This window comes from Archocentrus centrarchus, chromosome 24 (assembly GCF_007364275.1).
Source record: "Archocentrus centrarchus isolate MPI-CPG fArcCen1 chromosome 24, fArcCen1, whole genome shotgun sequence".
In the NCBI taxonomy this organism is placed as follows: Eukaryota; Metazoa; Chordata; class Actinopteri; order Cichliformes; family Cichlidae; genus Archocentrus; species Archocentrus centrarchus.
In genome coordinates this window covers 6064358-6081517 of record NC_044369.1, presented here as the reverse complement: position 1 = coordinate 6081517, position 17160 = coordinate 6064358, and the positions used below count along the sequence as shown (strand labels likewise).

The 17160-nt window shown below is 40.0% G+C and overlaps 1 protein-coding gene across 1 annotated transcript in view; it reads left to right on the top strand.

Moving 5' to 3' along the window:
* Positions 1-16884, top strand: part of man1a1 (mannosidase, alpha, class 1A, member 1) — a 163398-nt gene extending 146514 nt beyond the window's left edge. The window contains exons 8-12 of the mRNA XM_030721174.1: positions 3424-3539; positions 6709-6928; positions 7647-7819; positions 8349-8464; positions 15449-16884. Of these exons, the coding sequence (XP_030577034.1) occupies positions 3424-3539; positions 6709-6928; positions 7647-7819; positions 8349-8464; positions 15449-15575 (752 nt within the window). The 3' untranslated portion in view covers positions 15576-16884. The remainder of the gene's footprint in view (positions 1-3423; positions 3540-6708; positions 6929-7646; positions 7820-8348; positions 8465-15448) is intronic.
* Positions 16885-17160: the final 276 nt, after the last annotated feature.

The following is a 17160-nucleotide window of genomic DNA, read 5'->3' as shown; positions in this document are numbered from 1 at the left end:
TTCAGATTAAGAGACTAATCTCAGAGGCCTTTGAATGAGTTTGACACTTTTAAGGTCATACTGAAATGGAGAGGCCCACTCTAAAGAGAAAATCCTTTACAGTAGCAGTAGAGGAAGTGTTTCTGCAAACAGGGTTAAAGTGTGATGTCCACTCCTCTTCCTCTCCTCTCACTGTCTACTTTCCATTTGAACCTAGTTGGCTTTCTTTGCATTACTGCAACCCACAATTTACCCTTGTCACTGTCAAGTATTTTCATACTCACACCACGCCACATTCATATCTTTAACATCTGTTTGTGCGCACATGTCCGTCCACATGCTCCGGCTTCTGACAAGGTGCAGGTAACAGGGTGTAATTTTAAAGCCATTATCGGACTCGTCTCACCGTGCAGCTGAACGGGTAATGATAATAATGATGGAGACGTGAGGCTGGAGGCTGGAGGAAGAGGAAATAATGGAAGTGTTGAGTACAAAGAGAGCAGGAAAAGGACAAGAACATAAAGATGTAAAATGTGGAGGTAATGTAACATATGGTTTGGGAGAGGAACCCAGCACTAAAAGCCTCTCTTTTCTAGCAGCAGTTGTCATATGTCGGAGGAAACGGCGAGTTGGGTATATATAATTAAAGTGACAGTGACAAGCGGAAAGAGTGGGCCTGCATATCAAAATCAGTTTTTCAGCCTATTCTTAAAGCTGGCTTATGTTTTTCTTTTTACCACTAGAAGGCAGAAATGGGTGGCCTGATCAATTTATCAAAAAAGATTTAAATTCAAGGATGGCCAGGAGCTGCAACCATGAGACAGAGGGATGTCCAAACAATTCTTAGTCACATTATTACAAGACTTGGAATTAAAAACAAGGGTTAAAAGGAGAGATTGTATTTCTCTCATATTAGTTTTTCACCGGCTCCCTGTTAAGTCATGAATTCTCCTTACATACAGCATCCTAAATAAGCAGGCTCCATCATATCTTAAAGACTTCGTAGCATCATATTATCCCAACAGAGCATGTCTGAGAGTGCAGGTTCACTTTTGGTTCTTAGAGTCTCTAAAAGTAGAATGGGAGGCAGAGCCTTCAGCTGTCAGCCTACTGTCTGCTAGAACCAGCTCCCAGTTTGGATTTTGGGGGGGGGGGGGGGGGGGGGCAGACAGTTTTTCTACTTTTAAGATTAACATTAAAGTTGTTCTTTTTCATAAAGCTTATAGTTTGGGCTGATCGGGTGACCCTGAAGTATCCCTTAGTTGAGGTTCAGGCTCCCCATGATGCGCTGAGTTCTTCTTCTTCAGTACCCTCATTCCACTCCTGATGCATTTATATGCCACTGCTGCATCTCTCTCTCCTAGTTTGTGTTTCGTCCTGTTTATCATTTATAGTGTCTCCAGAGTACATGTAACTGCAGTTTTATCTGCTTTCATCCTGGCAGCAAACAGCTTAAAGAAAGCTGCGTGTAGACAGAGTTTGTTGTTACTGTATATTTGTATTTTTCATATTTAGCGTTAGGTTTTTTATTTTGTTTAGTTTCAGTTTGCTTGTGTCAGTTCGGTATGTGTTAGTTTCAGTGGTAGTTAACTCTTTAGTGAACTATTATAACATTGGGACTCACTGATTGAAATTCCACGTTCTTTATGCGGATCCAAGTGTTCCACTGGCTTTCTTTCCCCTGTTTTAAGAATTTATGCAAATGTCCGTGACTTAAAACAAATATACGTTGTATATTTAGAGAATTCTCAGTCGTCTTTCTGCATTTTGACCAAATTTTGTCACAACTCTGGAGCCCCAGGAGTTAAACACAACATCAGGAGCGGCACCTAAATTGCCCTTTAGCCTGCTGCGTTCTCATTTTGGCCACCTGCCACGAACTGCAAAGATTAAGCAAATTAGATCAAGAAAGGATTATAAAGTGACTTTACTTGAAACATTGTTTTGCATACACAGTGCAGAAGGATCATGTGCTTTGTATGTTACTGCTGTTAGACTGTGGAGTGTGAACTGATAGGTAGCAGACACATGCAGGGAAGAAAAGGAAGACTGAAATTACTTTTAAAAACAGGGGGGGGGGGGGGGCAACCTGTGAGTATTTTGCATTTAAAATGAATGAGATTAATATTCCATTTTACTTTATGATTGTGTCATTTTTGTTCATCTGTTCTGCATATAATCTGATACATGTCTTTTGATTTCCACAAGAAATCAAATTAGAAATCCTTTAATCTAGTTTTATTATTTTGTTTTGTTTATTATATTCACTGATATGCTTTCAGCCTTTATTAGAGCTCTGTCAGGTATTGTTTTTACCTCCTCGTATTTTATTAAAAGGCCTGCTAGTATCCTAAATATGAATCTGTGCCTCTGGTTTACTTGCTTTTATTATGCGATGGACTGAAATATTGAGTAAAAACCACTGAGAAGCCCATCCTCGATTATAATGGTTGGCATTTAGCTGACACTCTTAACCAGAGCCAGCAACTGTGATTCCATCCAAGTATTTTATGCAAATGATGACATATTCAATTAGAATAGAAACTGAAAGTTCAAACAAAAGAAGAAAAAAAAATAGTCGCTTTTATGCCCGTCTTGGGTTTTTTTCATCTAGACAGAAATTATGCAACAGTGATGGGGAATGCATTTGTTGAATAAATTATAACTCGGGGATCTCTGCAGCCTTATGTTGTCTGAAAAAATATCTCCACACTGCAGCTCTCCAGAAAGGCTCTCTGTCTTACATATTAAGATTTGTAGTGTTTGTATTGGATTCAAACAGCTGCGACTTAACTTGTGGGGATTTGAGTCATAGTTTCCATCCTCTCTCTGTTTATAATAATATATTAAAAACATGTTTGCACACATTAATTCCAATCGCACAGCTGAAACGCTGTTTGGCAGATCACTGATGCTCCGTTTGAAGCGTCTGTCATCTCTCCCTGTTGGCTGGTGCTCTTGTTCCTGGTTTATATTACTGAACTTGAAGAAGGCCAGGTACCGTTATCAGCTCAGAAGCAAACTGTGTTCAGCCCCGGCCTCCTTTTCTCCTCACTTCAACATTATCACAGCTGACACTTAATCTCTGTACTCCACAAACAGCCTCAGACTCTGTTAATGATGCATGCATATGGATGAGGCTTTGCTGACCATCAGCAGGACAAATATAAAAATGCAGCTCAGCTGTGTGAAGGCTCACCAATAGAAACAACACACACACACACACACACACACACACACACACACACACACACACACACACACACACACACACACACACACACACACACACACACACAGAGTATTGTCATTTATCTTAGACTGCAGGTATGCTACATACACCAATGATCTGTGGATGGTGGTTGTGATCTAAGCCAGCAGACAGATAGGAGGCCTGTTTGTGTGTGAGGGAGTTTCACTCCTTTCTTTATCTGTGTGTTGCAGATCACGTGTCTGTGGGTGGCCTGGGCGACAGTTTCTATGAGTACCTGCTCAAGGCCTGGCTGATGTCTGACAAGACCGATGAGGAAGGCAAGAAGATGTACTACGATGCCTTGCAGGTACACACACACACACACACACACACACACACACAATAACGTGCTTTTCAGAATGAGCTGAGGCAACTTTGACTGTGAGTAAAACAGAAAGAAGAAGCATTCAGAGTTTCAGTCATAGACTTCACTGGAGCTGCAGCAGGTACTCAAATGAGCCATTAGTCAAATGATTGGTGAGTTGTATAAACAAATATCTGCAAATGAATATGAAAGGCGTGATCTTTTGTACCAGGAGTTTTCTCCTCATATTTCCTTTTTCTAGCTCAATAACTGGTAAAAGTGTTACCAGTTAGTTCAGCTGTGTTTTTGTGTGGTAAAACAAAGATATCTTTAGTAACAGTAACAATGAAGGCAAAAATAAATAGAAATATATGCAACTGGAAATAAATAAAACTTCTGAGAATTACCTTTCAAAATGTCAGTCTTGTTGCTGTGTTGCTCTAAAAGTGTCTGTCCTGCTTTGCTAACTTTTGTAAACTGGAGCCAGTCTAAATGTGGGGCATTGTCTCGTTATGTGGTACGAGGGGACAAGGGATAAAAATGATATGCAGTCTGACATAAACTGGGACACATGGTCACCCATTTGTAAAGAATGAGCAGCAGATGTAACATGAAGTTTTGGCCCAGATATCAGTTACTTGTGAAAGGAAAAAAAAAAAATGGCCGTCGCTGCCAGAGGCTGAGTCAGCAAACAAGCCGGTGGGTTCCCAGACTGAGCAACTTTGATAATCAGTCGATTATTTTTCAGGCAAAAATGTAGAAATACTGTCCGAGTTCAGCCTCCAACTTAGAAGGATGTGCTTCCTTTCTTTGATTAGTTCAATAGCAAACTGAATGTTTAAGTTGATCAAGATATTTGAGCATTTTTCAAATGTTCTCATTTCACCCTCATGTAACCTTTTTTTGTCCTTTAAAGGTTACATTCATCAGGCTTCGTGTCATTTCCTTTTGTGTCTAATAAATCCTGACTTTAATTAGTTACTGGCCCTGGTAAAGATATTTTCTGTTTATTTTATTGGTTTTTGAAGTTATTTTTCTTCCAGTGCATTAATAATACTATGTGTGGTACATATTAAAGAAATCAGTGCTAATACTGACTTTTATTAATCTAATAACGATTATATAACAAGTGAGCCTGTTAGGCATTTCCTTATTTTCTGTCACAGTGGTGTTAATACAAAAGATTCAGATAATGAGGTCATTGTATACAGGTAATACGCTCAGTTACAGACGTATTTTCTACTCTTGCGTCCTGTTTGTGAGGACATCCAATCAGAAGAAAGTCAGCTTAAAAGGGAAGGAGTTAAAGAGGATGAACTGAGGGGCTGCGCCACAGCCCAGTAAGAGATTAAAGAGGATTGTTTTGAACTGTGAATCATGCAAAGCTACTCTAGTAGAGTCCAAAAATATTACTAAGGAGCTGGAAATAGATCAATTTAATGCCCTTAAAAAATTCTATTTAGTCCTAATAAACTGTAAATTTTAGAAAGCACTTGTAGTTCTACTGAAATAGAAATGGTTTGGTTCTAGTTTCCAGTCTTTAGCACCTCTTAGCACTGAGAAAGTAAAGCAGACAGTGATGTGGCTGCAGTGTATTTTATTGTCAATATAGCTGGAATCCCGAGGTAACCTCTGTAAGGCTGAGTGTATTACATATACAGCCAGTGACCTCTAATTCGAGGCTGTCCTCGCTGAACTGACAGCACGGGGGTCTGTTTACAGATGGTGAACTGTGTGGATTTTCTCCAGGGTTTTGCGTCCTCCGTGCACTCTCTGAGTCATAATAAATGGTTTTTGGGTAACAGTGGAAAACAAGCACGAGGTCAGCTTTTGATATTCAAAAGTGGTCTTTTAGCCGTATTTATTTCTGTCTAGCTTTGAAGCTTTCCAAGTGTTGTTCATTGCCTCTGTTGTTTTATCCTAAAAGATGCTGCTGTACAGATTTAATTTTAGTCTTTTTTATCTCAACTGATATAATCTTCAGGAACTTGATGCAGAATTTGAGCAGATGGAAAAACGACACAGCTGACAGAACTCCTACTGAATAAAAAAAAAGACAAATCTACAGTAACACACGCACACAGCTTTCCTCTGTTAGAACAAATTGTCAACTTAAGTTGTGGTGACAAGCGACGGGTCTCAGCTGGAGGAAGCTGATTGTCCGTCTGTCTTTCTGTGGCACACTGGGAGCGAATATATTACACAGCGACTAAAATACAGACTTAAACACGTGGGGATACTTTACCCATAATCCCTCTTGATCTTTGAGGATTATAGGCATTCTTGTTTTATTTGTCAACGAGAGGCTCAGGAGGAGAGAAGCAGCAGGAGGTCTATCCAAGTCACAACAAGACAGAAAAGGAACAACTTTACTTTTTTTGTACAATTTGTGCTCCCTTAAAGGGTGTGTTTAAAAAAAAAAGTATATTTCCATTTTGCAGTGCTGCCTATCTGTCAGAGATAACAGTGGTGAATGTAATCAATTAAAAAATCAACAGACATGAATGAGCAAATGTTTTTCTGATAATATATTTGTTGCCATTTTTTTTAAATCATATTCAGCAGCATGTTTATTTATCTGTTGATTCTGCTGAATATGAGTATAAGGAGAACATTTTTATGGCATCATTGTAATTTTTTGGTAACATTTGTTACTGGAAAGAAATGTTGTGTGATGTGCACCGGTCATCACAGATGCCTGCTGGTATCAGTAGTAGCCTTGTCAACAGTAACAGGCTAATCCAGGGGTGGGCAATTAATTTTCCCAAGGGTCCACATGAGAAAATAGTACTGTTGTGGATGGCTGCATCAGTAAGCTGAACTCAATTAAGCTCAGTGTTAATTTTATCACTTTATGAGCTTATTGGTATATAAGGGTAAATTGCCAGACATTTGAATGACTGTTTTAGTGTTCTTAGCATCCACCTGTCAGTCAAAGTAACCAGACCAATAATAATACATAACTTTAAGCAATAGTATGATTTAAACTGGTATTTTATTTTTTATCACCTGTCTGTCTGTAGTGACTGTCTCAATTTTAGAGTCAGCCTCAAGTGGTTTCTTGAGGAACTGCAGCTTTAGCACTCCTGTGTAGGCTGCTAATGTCCTCTTGCTCATATTTTCATTTGTGACAAATAGTAACACATTTGTTAAAAACCTGCATTTCTTTCAGGCAATAGAAACCAACCTGATGAGGAAGTCGAGCAGTGGGCTGACCTACATAGCGGAGTGGAAGGGGGGGCTGCTGGAGCATAAGATGGGTCACCTGACCTGTTTTGCAGGCGGCATGATCGCTCTGGGTGCTGATGGGGCGCCCGGCGACAAGACGGGCCACCAGATGGAGCAGGCAGCAGAGATCGCTCGTACCTGTCACGAGTCTTACGCCAGGACAAGTAAATAGATGCTAAAGTTCATCTTCTCGGCCCAGTTTTGATTTGCACAAGTTTGATAATGTCCTTTACAGTATTCTCTAATTCTTTGAATCTGTTTCTATAACATGTATATAGTTGTGAATGTTGCTCAGTCCAAACACTTGCTGCTCCTCTAATCATTTTTCGTGTCAGGTTTTTGAATGCCGTCCATGCACTGGTCATTCTTTTAATCAAGACACTCAAATTAATGCTTGTTGAGAGGAAAGTGCTTTTAGACTCATTTAAAATTTTAATCAATGCCATATTTTAAGAGGATGCAGGTTTTTTTTTTTTTTCTTTTTCATCTTAAATCAGATAATTGTATTTTTCTCCCTCATTTAAATGCACCCACAAGTCGTGTTCTGAGTCATCGTGATTTGAATGCAGTTCTGGAGAAACTTCACCACTAGCAGTTGAATAGCATTATACTTTTGAGTGAACACTGACCTGAAGCTTGTGACACTGCTCTGCACCAGATCCACATACATTACTTATACTTTACATTATGTTAATATATGGATAAATAACAGATGGATAAATAAGAATGAAGTGAAAGGGAAGAAAATCAGGCATATTCACTAGTCTATAAGCCTTATGTCATATGGTTTTCCATACAAGTGTTATATTTACTGTACATAAATGAGCTAAAAGGCGCTGTGCTCGGCTTTATCTCTAAAAAGTTTCTTCTCGTCTTCTGTAGCTTTGAAACTCGGGCCAGAGGCATTTCGTTTTGATGGCGGCGTTGAGGCCATCGCTACCCGCCAGAACGAAAAGTATTTCATCCTCCGTCCGGAGGTCATCGAGACCTACATGTACATGTGGAGATTTACCCACGACCCCAAATACAGAGAATGGGGCTGGGAGGCTGTGCAGGTAAAATCCCTGTTCATCAAAATGAAGATTGCTTTTATTCAAGAAGAGCTGGAGAGAAAGGAAAGATTTTATTTTTTTATTATTATTTTTGATGTGGATTTTCATTGCAAGTTTGGTCTGGTGTAGCTATTAATGCCTGCAGAAACCATGTTAAAGACATCAAAACCACTTAGAGACCTGGCTCTGCACCATTGAAAATGATCCTATAACTAGCCAGAACCCAGTAGTTGGTCTGGGTGAAAGTAACTCAGCCCCGGTGAGCTCTCCAGGAGGAATAGTCCAAAACAGAAGACCCCCGGTGCACCACCAACTCGTTCACATTCAAGCAATGAAGATTGCTTTTATTTAAGAAGAGATGGAGTCAAAATTATATAAAAGAAAAGGTTTTTCCATTTAAAAGTTCATAAGTTTGCAGTAGAAAGCTAAATTCCTCTCCAAGGTTCAGTGATTTATGTTGCCAGTCACTGGTGGCCTTTTTTGTCTCCCTCTCCTTTCCTGCTGTCCGTCTCTATCACTGTCTGTCATTCAGGCCTTGGAGCAGCACTGCAGAGTCGAAGGAGGCTACAGCGGCGTCAGAGACGTCTACGCTTCATCTCCGAACTACGATGACGTGCAGCAAAGCTTCTACTTGGCCGAGACGCTCAAGTAAGACACAAACTGAACACCCTTCACTTCTGTCCTCTTATGATTGTGCTGTCATTGCTCTTCATGGTGCGACTGGGACCCTGCAGCCCCAAACTGACAGAGATGTCAAGCCCCACACACGCGCACGCGCACGCGCGCGCGCGCGCACACACACACGAGTTGTCATTCATTCATACTAAGCTCCAGAGGCGTATCACACACTTACTGGATATAAGGGACTTTTGCAGCCGTGTGAAGTATGTAAATAATATTTTGGTCCCAAAATTAAAGCATTAAAAAAAATTGCGTAAGTGTTTGACCACCTAAACACCCCAATATTTTAACCAGGGCATCTACATGTCCTTAATACACATTTATTATTAAAAGGCCTTAAAAGCGTCAAATATTCTTAATTAGTTTTATTGGGTCTAAATGTTTTTAGTCATGTCATGGACGGATATCAGCTGTAACATGGGGAAAACACACACACGTCCACACCGAAAAGTGGGGCAGGTGCTGGGCTGAAAAATGTGTCAGCACATGAAAAAAACCAACTCTCTCACACACTGCAGTGAGGGATATCAGCTGAAGATAAAATGCTGTTGGGTCAATATCTGCCTTTTTTTTTTCTTGTCTGTTTAAGTTTTCCAACTTTTAAAACAAGTCTTTCTTCTTTTCTTCTTTGGTTGGTTCTCTTTGTCCAATTTTTCTAAAGTATGGAAAGTGGGATGTGGTTAATTCCCAAAGCTTATAATGTGGATGGCTTACTGTTATTGTGCAGCCGTGGGGAGAGTTGACATTCCCAGTGAATGTCATATTTGTGCCCTCTCTCTTTGCTCTTCTGGAGTAAAAAAAACTCTGTCAATGTCAATGAGGAAACAGGTTTTTACGGCTGATGAAATGATTACTGGTGAACCAAAGTATGTTCGTCTTATTTCGCTTCAGCATCTGTTTTGCTCTCCTGAAACGTTCCAACGCTAAATGAGGATGATTCCTCCTCTGGGACGGGAACAGAATCGGATACAAATGTGCAGAACTTGTTTTGAATAGCAGACTATTTTGCACAATTATAAATAAATTTCCTTTTTACGACAGAAACAGTGCCTCGATGCATCACGTCTGAAATAGCAGAAAACTAGTAGAGAGAGCCAGAAGCTGTGAAAAGCACCACATGTCCTTACACACCACAGGCGGCATGCTCTCTCACTTCTTTTTAATAGTTGGCTGATATTTTTACTTAACTGCCCTCATGTGCGAGTCTGTGTGTGTGTGTGTGTGTGTGTGAGTGTTTGAGTGTGTAGCCACAAAATGGCTCTTTAAACGTGTTGTCAGCCACACAGTATGATGTCTGGTGGCTAATAGGGCTTTCTCTCAGACGCTCTCCAGCTGTGCTCAAGAAGACAAGTCTGTTTAAAGTACGAGGAAAAGTCTCGGCTACAGCTCAGCGCGGGTGGAAGTGTGTGTTTGTGTTTTTTGTGTGTGTGTGTCTGACCCTGCAAAGGACAATATTGAGCGTTAATATAATTTGGATAAAAATGTTCGGCTCAGGCGTAGTAACAGCTACGCACCGGTTAGTTCATTAGTTATTTGCAGGGGCTCTTAAAGTATTTGGCTCAAAGCTGCATTTTCTAGTTGATGTAGTTTTTTATATATATATATATATATATATATATATATATATATATATATATATATATATATATATATATATATATATATATATATATTAGTGTGTATATATAGTGTGTGTATATATATATATATATATATATATATATATATATATATATATATATATATATATATAGTGTGTATATATAGTGTGTGTATATATATATATATATATATATATATATATATATATATATATATATATATATATATATATATATAGTGTGTATATATAGTGTGTGTATATATATATATATATATATATATATATATATATATAGTGTGTATATATAGTGTATATATATATATATAGTGTGTATATAGTGTATATATATATATATATATATAAATGTAACCCAATTAACCGTTCACTGTGTAGAAGTAAGTTTAATAAAATTCAAGTTTGAAAGAACAGGGGATACAAGGCCAAAGATTCTGCTTCCATTGCTCCTGTTTAATTGAACCGTGGACAAAACACACAGATAAAGCCACACTTTATCTGCAGTATTTATAGCAGGGATGTGCAGATCCAAATCCTGATACGATATCAATACTTTGGCTTCAGACGTCTGCTGATGCCGAGTACCAGTCTGACACCAGTGTTAAGTTATGCCTCAGTCACACTAGAGTAAAAATAGGATGCCAGTCTCCTTAAATTGGTGGTTGCTGAGAGATTGCATAGAATCTTTTTTGCTTTTAGAGGTTGTGGCAACCAGCTGGTCACCCAGAGGTTGAATATGCAACACCCTCAGCCTCTGAGTGACCGGTTCTGTTGGTAGGGTACCTGGTGGGAGGCATCCTCCCTCCAAAGAATCCCCGTCCAACTCAGACTCTGTAATCACTCCCAGACAGACTGGTGAAGGTTTGCAAATAATTGCGGTCTAATTTATAAACACAGACAGATTTCCAAGTTGTTGCAATCAGTCAGCCTGTCTGTGTCAACGAGTGCAATTCATCTCTTTGTAACTGGCTGTATTCTGGTTATAGTTCCATACAAAAGCAATGTCATTTTGACATAGGCGTCGAATTTCTGTTTCAGATCTATGAAGCTTTGGACCCTGAATTAAGTAGTTAATGTAATTTTCTGTTTAATGATAATTTCTGTGTATGTAGATGGCAACAGATTTGCAGATTCTGCCAATCTGTCACAGTGAAGCTCCATATTACCACAAACAGGTTGCATGAAATTCCTAACTTGACTTTATTCAATCACAGACTCCGTCTCAAAGCCATTTATCACCAAAATTGCTTTAATGCTATCAGGTGACAGCAAGTAATCATAAACCAGTTCCCCGTCTTCAGAGCAACCATTTAAAAGGCAACACTGCACACATTCACAATCATTTTAGTTGTGCTGTTTTCCCTTGTGTGACCGTACCATGAAGCACTCAGACTCACCTTAAACATTAAACAACTGGGTAAAAAAAAACTCTAGCACGTAAACACATCCAAGATTATGAATGTAGTTAATTGTTGTTTATTAATAAAAGAATAAGCACCTTTCCTGCTCTTTGTGAACAACTGACCTGAATAGATCCACCCACTGTCGCCGATATCCAACCTAGATATCAGATTTTTGCATTCCTAGTATTCCCTGTATGAGGTGTGGTCATAAAGTTCTGGGACTGCAACCATAGAAATGAAAATCATACCTGATTTAAGTTTAGCTGATCTCCGATCTGCCCCCCTCGTGCACATCTGGACTGCTTTCAGCACAGCTGCGGTTTTTAGATAGCTCCCTTGATATCGCCCTTCTGACCCCAGGTCACGCACACGCTGCGACTTCATGACAAATCTCATATCTATGCAAAGAAACAACATGAAGTTGTTGGTGTGTTGAGGGTTTTCACTAGTTATGAGAATTTTGGCTCCTGCTACGACCAAAAGACCAGACATTAATTTTCAAATGAGGAGCCCGTAGGACGTATACGGGTGTGCCGATTAACACCCACCTGCCGCAAAGCAAATCTAAATCTGCGGTGCTGTGTGATGTGATTGTGTTTTAAATGCTGCTCAGAGTTGTTTTGAAGTGTTGCAGAAATTGTAATTGATTTTCTGAAGATTCACAGTGATCAATCAGATCCATTTTAATATTCATACAAGTACGGACAGAAGGACCCTTTGTGGTTGTTCTCTGAAGATCATTATAGCTGTTGATATTAATTTGTTTCTTTTTAATTATTATTGAACAATTCAGTTTGATAATTCCATTTTGTGTTTTTGTTGATCAGCACACTGATTTCCTACATTTAATGTTGTAATTTCTCAGTTACTGTTAGTGCCTTCATTGTTCATTTATGTATTTATTCATCAAATTATTGCTCAAATCATATCCTTAATCAATAAGAAAGAAAAGTTTAAAATGGACATCACACTTTTCCAGAGCTGAGTTTCATTCAGCCAGCATCCCAAAACTTCTGTGATATCATACTGTTTGATTATGTAAGAAATATATAATGACATGAGACTGTTTGCATGTAGTTTGCTCATAAAGTTAGGCGGTCATTACACAAACCCACTCACCAGTGGACTTCATTCATGGATGGATTGATTTAAGAGCAAAGGTTCTGCACTCCTCCTCCTCGAGCTTCCAGCAGATTTATAGTCCTCTCTGTTTCCTTTACTCCCTCAGAAATTGTATCAGCCACTCCTCCATCTCCTCTCTCCTTGCCTTCGTCGTCCTCCTCCTCCTTCTCCTCGTCTTCTATCATTTTTTTTCTTCCCCACACACCAGACAGCTGTTGACAGGAAGTCAAGGTTATCCTAACAGAGCCTTATGGGGGCGATGTGCCATCCCATCCAGCTTTTTTTTTTTTTTTTTTTTTTTTTAATAGGCTGTATATTTTAACAAGCATCACCTCCAGTCCTGATTAAAACACACACGAACACAGAAAGTGTCTGAATTCCTTTTCAGATCAATTTGTACAGATTTATTTTCTCTCTTCACTGACATGAAAGTGAGACTTGGGTGTTTTTGTAGGTATGATTAAAATCTTTCCAGGGCAAGTGGAACAAAAAAGAAAGTGTCTCCTAACGCAAATGTCTCATTAGCATTATCGCACATTAAAGGCCGCCCACAGACAACTGGAAGGCAAAATAACTGCATAACTGACCACCAGCCTGGACAGTAACATAATAATTACCCCATCAGTCAGGCAGCTGAAACAGACCTCAGCAGACACAGAAAATATCAATCCCATTTAGCAGCAAACCCGCAAGTCTAATCCTCCTAATGTGACTCGGGGACTCTGGCATCTTCCAGTATTCATCTTCCTACTGCTGCCAAGGACACAGCCGTACTTCACACTGCTGTCTGCCTTCAATCACTCGCTGCTTGTTTGGCTGGCAGGCAGGCAGAGGAGGACGGGGACTCGTTGTGGCGCTTGAAGGCTTCGTGGACAACCAGCTCCTCCACCGAATCATTATTTCATACTCAGCTCACACTTTTTTTTTTTCCTTTTTTCCTAGGCTTGCCCCTTTCTTTTAGCTGCATTGTCTGAATTTTCTTTTTGGAACCGTTGAAAACAAATTCTTACAGAAGGCTTTTGTTTTATTGATTTTTCTGCTTTTCACTCTGCATGATGAAATCTGATAAGACTCCTCAGGACCACCAGCTGTCCTGAAACTCTCCATTTGGTTATCACTCCTTTGATGGATTGTAATAATAATATTTCATGGCTGTATCATAAGATTTGTTGACAGTGGACCACAAAAATTGCGTCACTTCGAGCTTCAAACACAGGTCTGAAGCTGATTCGCACCCATACTTCGCTCTCAGTTCCACATCTGTTTCATCGCAGCTTTGCCAGCACCATCGATTAAATATGGGAAAAGCTGAAACACTCAGGAGTAAACAGTTTGTTTTCCACAAGTCGTGCTCATAAAGAAATGAAGAAAGGACATGAAGAAGAACATTTATGAATTCCAATCATTGCTTTCCCTCAAGATTAAACATTTTTACCTGCAGATATTCAGGTGGAACTGACAGCAGATTCATAAGTATGGCTTTATTTTAAATTCACCTGCAGATTGGTAGAAAATCTTAGCTTAAGCTCCACTTAGAGGCGTTCCCCAGAGTGTGGCCGTGTCACAGCTCACCTTCCTCAGAGTACTTAAAATAGTACTTCAAAATAGGCTGAAGTGGGAAAACAAGTCAGTCCCCATAAACTCTCGTGTTAGAATGCCTGAATTTACAGCAGGTATAAACGTGTACAAGGTATAAAGAGGGATTTTGTACTCTAGTTAATTGCACCCATTTCATGAAATCTCCACTCCTTGTGTTGGTTAATCCAGTTTACTACAGAACAGCTAGCCAGTCGTAGTTTTGGAAAGTAAAGCTTTCCTCTTCGTAGCGTTCCTACTCTGCCTGCAAATCCTGAAAAGAGATTTGTAGTCCAAATTTTACATTATCGAGTTAGTTATTGAACATAAGAAAAATGACCTGTTGAATCTAAATCATATGCTAAGAGAACACCTGATAGAGCAGCAAGATACCAGAGACCAATATACGTGTTTTTGGCTTAATTTCTGGGGAGCTGTCAGGTCGTCCATGCTTTCTGCAGTTATTTTGCACACCCATACACTCTTCTTAGCTGGGTTAGCAAACTGCAACTGGCTCATAACTGGACACTTTGCTCTCTTGCCCAAATATGATCACCTCAGGCTCCAAAAAGCCAAGAAGAACACATCAAGTCTTCCAAACAAGAGTCCATAAGACAATGGGTGACACTGCTGTAGCTATGCCCATCTTTTATATACAGTGTGTGGGTGATGGGAGTATATTTGTGTAGTCTTTAAACCTACTTTAATGCTTTTGAGTTTATCTCAAAAGGGTTAAAGTAGTTAGGGTTAAAGTTGCTCTTCAGAAACTTGGTTTCACCCAAGTAGATGTTGCAAAGGGTATGAACTGTGAACGTCCTGAGTGAAACCATAAGATCAGCACAGATAACTGCACCCATTTCCATCTTTGTCAAAGAGCCTTTTTATCCTTGTGATGTTTGCATTAGGTCTTGGATGGGAGCAGCAGTTGTGTATTGTGTATATGTGTATTTCAGATAAGAAGTTGGTTCTCCAACTTTTCATGATGATGATGACTCCAAGAAGTAATACTTTTGATTCGTTTATTCTCACTGTTGCTAATGAAGCCCTTGAAGTACTTGAGAGTCCAGAGGGAGCAAATGATAGAAAAATAATATGTCTCTGCTTTAGGGCACAGGCTCGAGTCTACATTAGCTGCTGTCTGCATAACAAAGCTGACTCTGTTAATTTGTCAGTTTGGCAGCTTGATCTGACTGCCTGAGAGGTCCACATTAATCCAGCTCTTTTCTCCCACAGGTATCTGTACCTGCTCTTTTCTGACGACGACCACCTACCGTTTGAACACTGGGTCTTCAACACCGAGGCTCACCCTCTGCCCGTCATGAGGAAGGATAAAACAGACAGACCCAACGAGGTGGAGTAAGGGACCCGCCTCCAACGACCCCCCCCAGAAACATGCGTGAGAACCTCTGATCCTGTATATCTGAGCCTCCAGCTGTCTGTCCGTCTGTCTGAAACTGTTGAGCCACTTGGAGCCCCGAGTGGTTGCAGATCAGACTTCACCTGATGTTGTTGTTGGGATAAAAACAGAACCCACTCATGTTGGAGTCGAGGTCTGACTGGAGACTCCCATTTTTGTTTGTTTTTTCTTTCCCTTGATTTATTTTTTTTTTAATTTTTTTTTTATTTATTTGCTTCTTCTTCCTCTCTGGTTGAGTCCAAAGGCTGACCCAAAGCAACATATTTATTGCTGAGTAACATGATAGCTCATCAAAATGTAGACGTGTCGAGATCTTTTCACGTTAAAAAAAATATCATTTCTTTCACTTTTAACTTTGACTTCTTTCATTTTTCTGTTCATTCAGAGGGACAGTTTGACCAGCTATCACTTTATTCATCAGTTTAATTGTTGTTAGTAGCCGTTTTGTTGAGGAGGAGGACTCTGACAGTCATGCACCACTGATACGAACACCATGGACCCCAAGTGCTGTGGGCACCACACCCAGAAAAAGCTCCCAACCGAGGATCACACGGCTGACTGGCCGAGCGAACGGACTCTCGGTTCCCCTCACATGCGTCGTCTTTTACCTGCTGCTCTACCGCGTCAACATCTGAGTACGAACTAGGAGCCGGATTTTCCCGCACCGGTGCCGCCGCCACCGCTCGATTTTCACAGTGTCGTCAGAGAAATGCTGCTTTTTTAAAACACACACGACGGAAAGACGCAGCACAAACTGAGCCTCTTTTTATAAACCCGCAGACCTTTTAGACCTCTGCTTCCTCCACCGCATCCTCCTTCCTTCCTTTCTCTGAGTTGGATGTGACACGTGACGACCAGCCACACCAACTCAACACCTGCCAGTAACTCCACTTTGTCCCCACAATGTTTACACAAAGCTATCCTCCTCATTCTCCTGCTGCGGTTATCTGTATCTTTGGCCTGTTTTTAGCTTTGTTTCTCTTTCTCACATGTGCACTGGGGTTCGACCAGCACAGGGATTTTAAAGCTGAATCCAAATCTGTTTTACAGTTTTCTTCATTTACTTTTTTTTCTTTGTTAGGAGGGAGCAAGCTCACAGCCTATGATTACAGGGTTTTAAACACTGAAAAGAGCATGGACCAAAAAAAAAAGAAAAAGAAAAAAAAAAGCAACATTTGCCTCAGTCTGATGGAGTGTTCAACCACTTTTCACAGTCTTACTCCAAAGATGAAGTCTGCTTGACTGTAATGGAGATCAGGTGGAGTGTGGATGAAAGCTGTAAAAAAAAAAGCTAGGTACCAATTTTTTTTTGTCTTGACATTCAACAGAAATCTTCTGAAAATGCTAATATCTTCACATTTGACCATGTGTATGCATTAATAACGTAAATTTCAGGCTCTGTAAAAGAGGAATCTGACTGATTAGAGTCCTCTGTAATCCTTGTGTGTTGGTCGAACCCTCGTCCCCTCCTTCACAGCGGTGTTGCTTCTTGTTTCCGTCCTCCAGGTCCACCTAGGGCAGCCTGTAG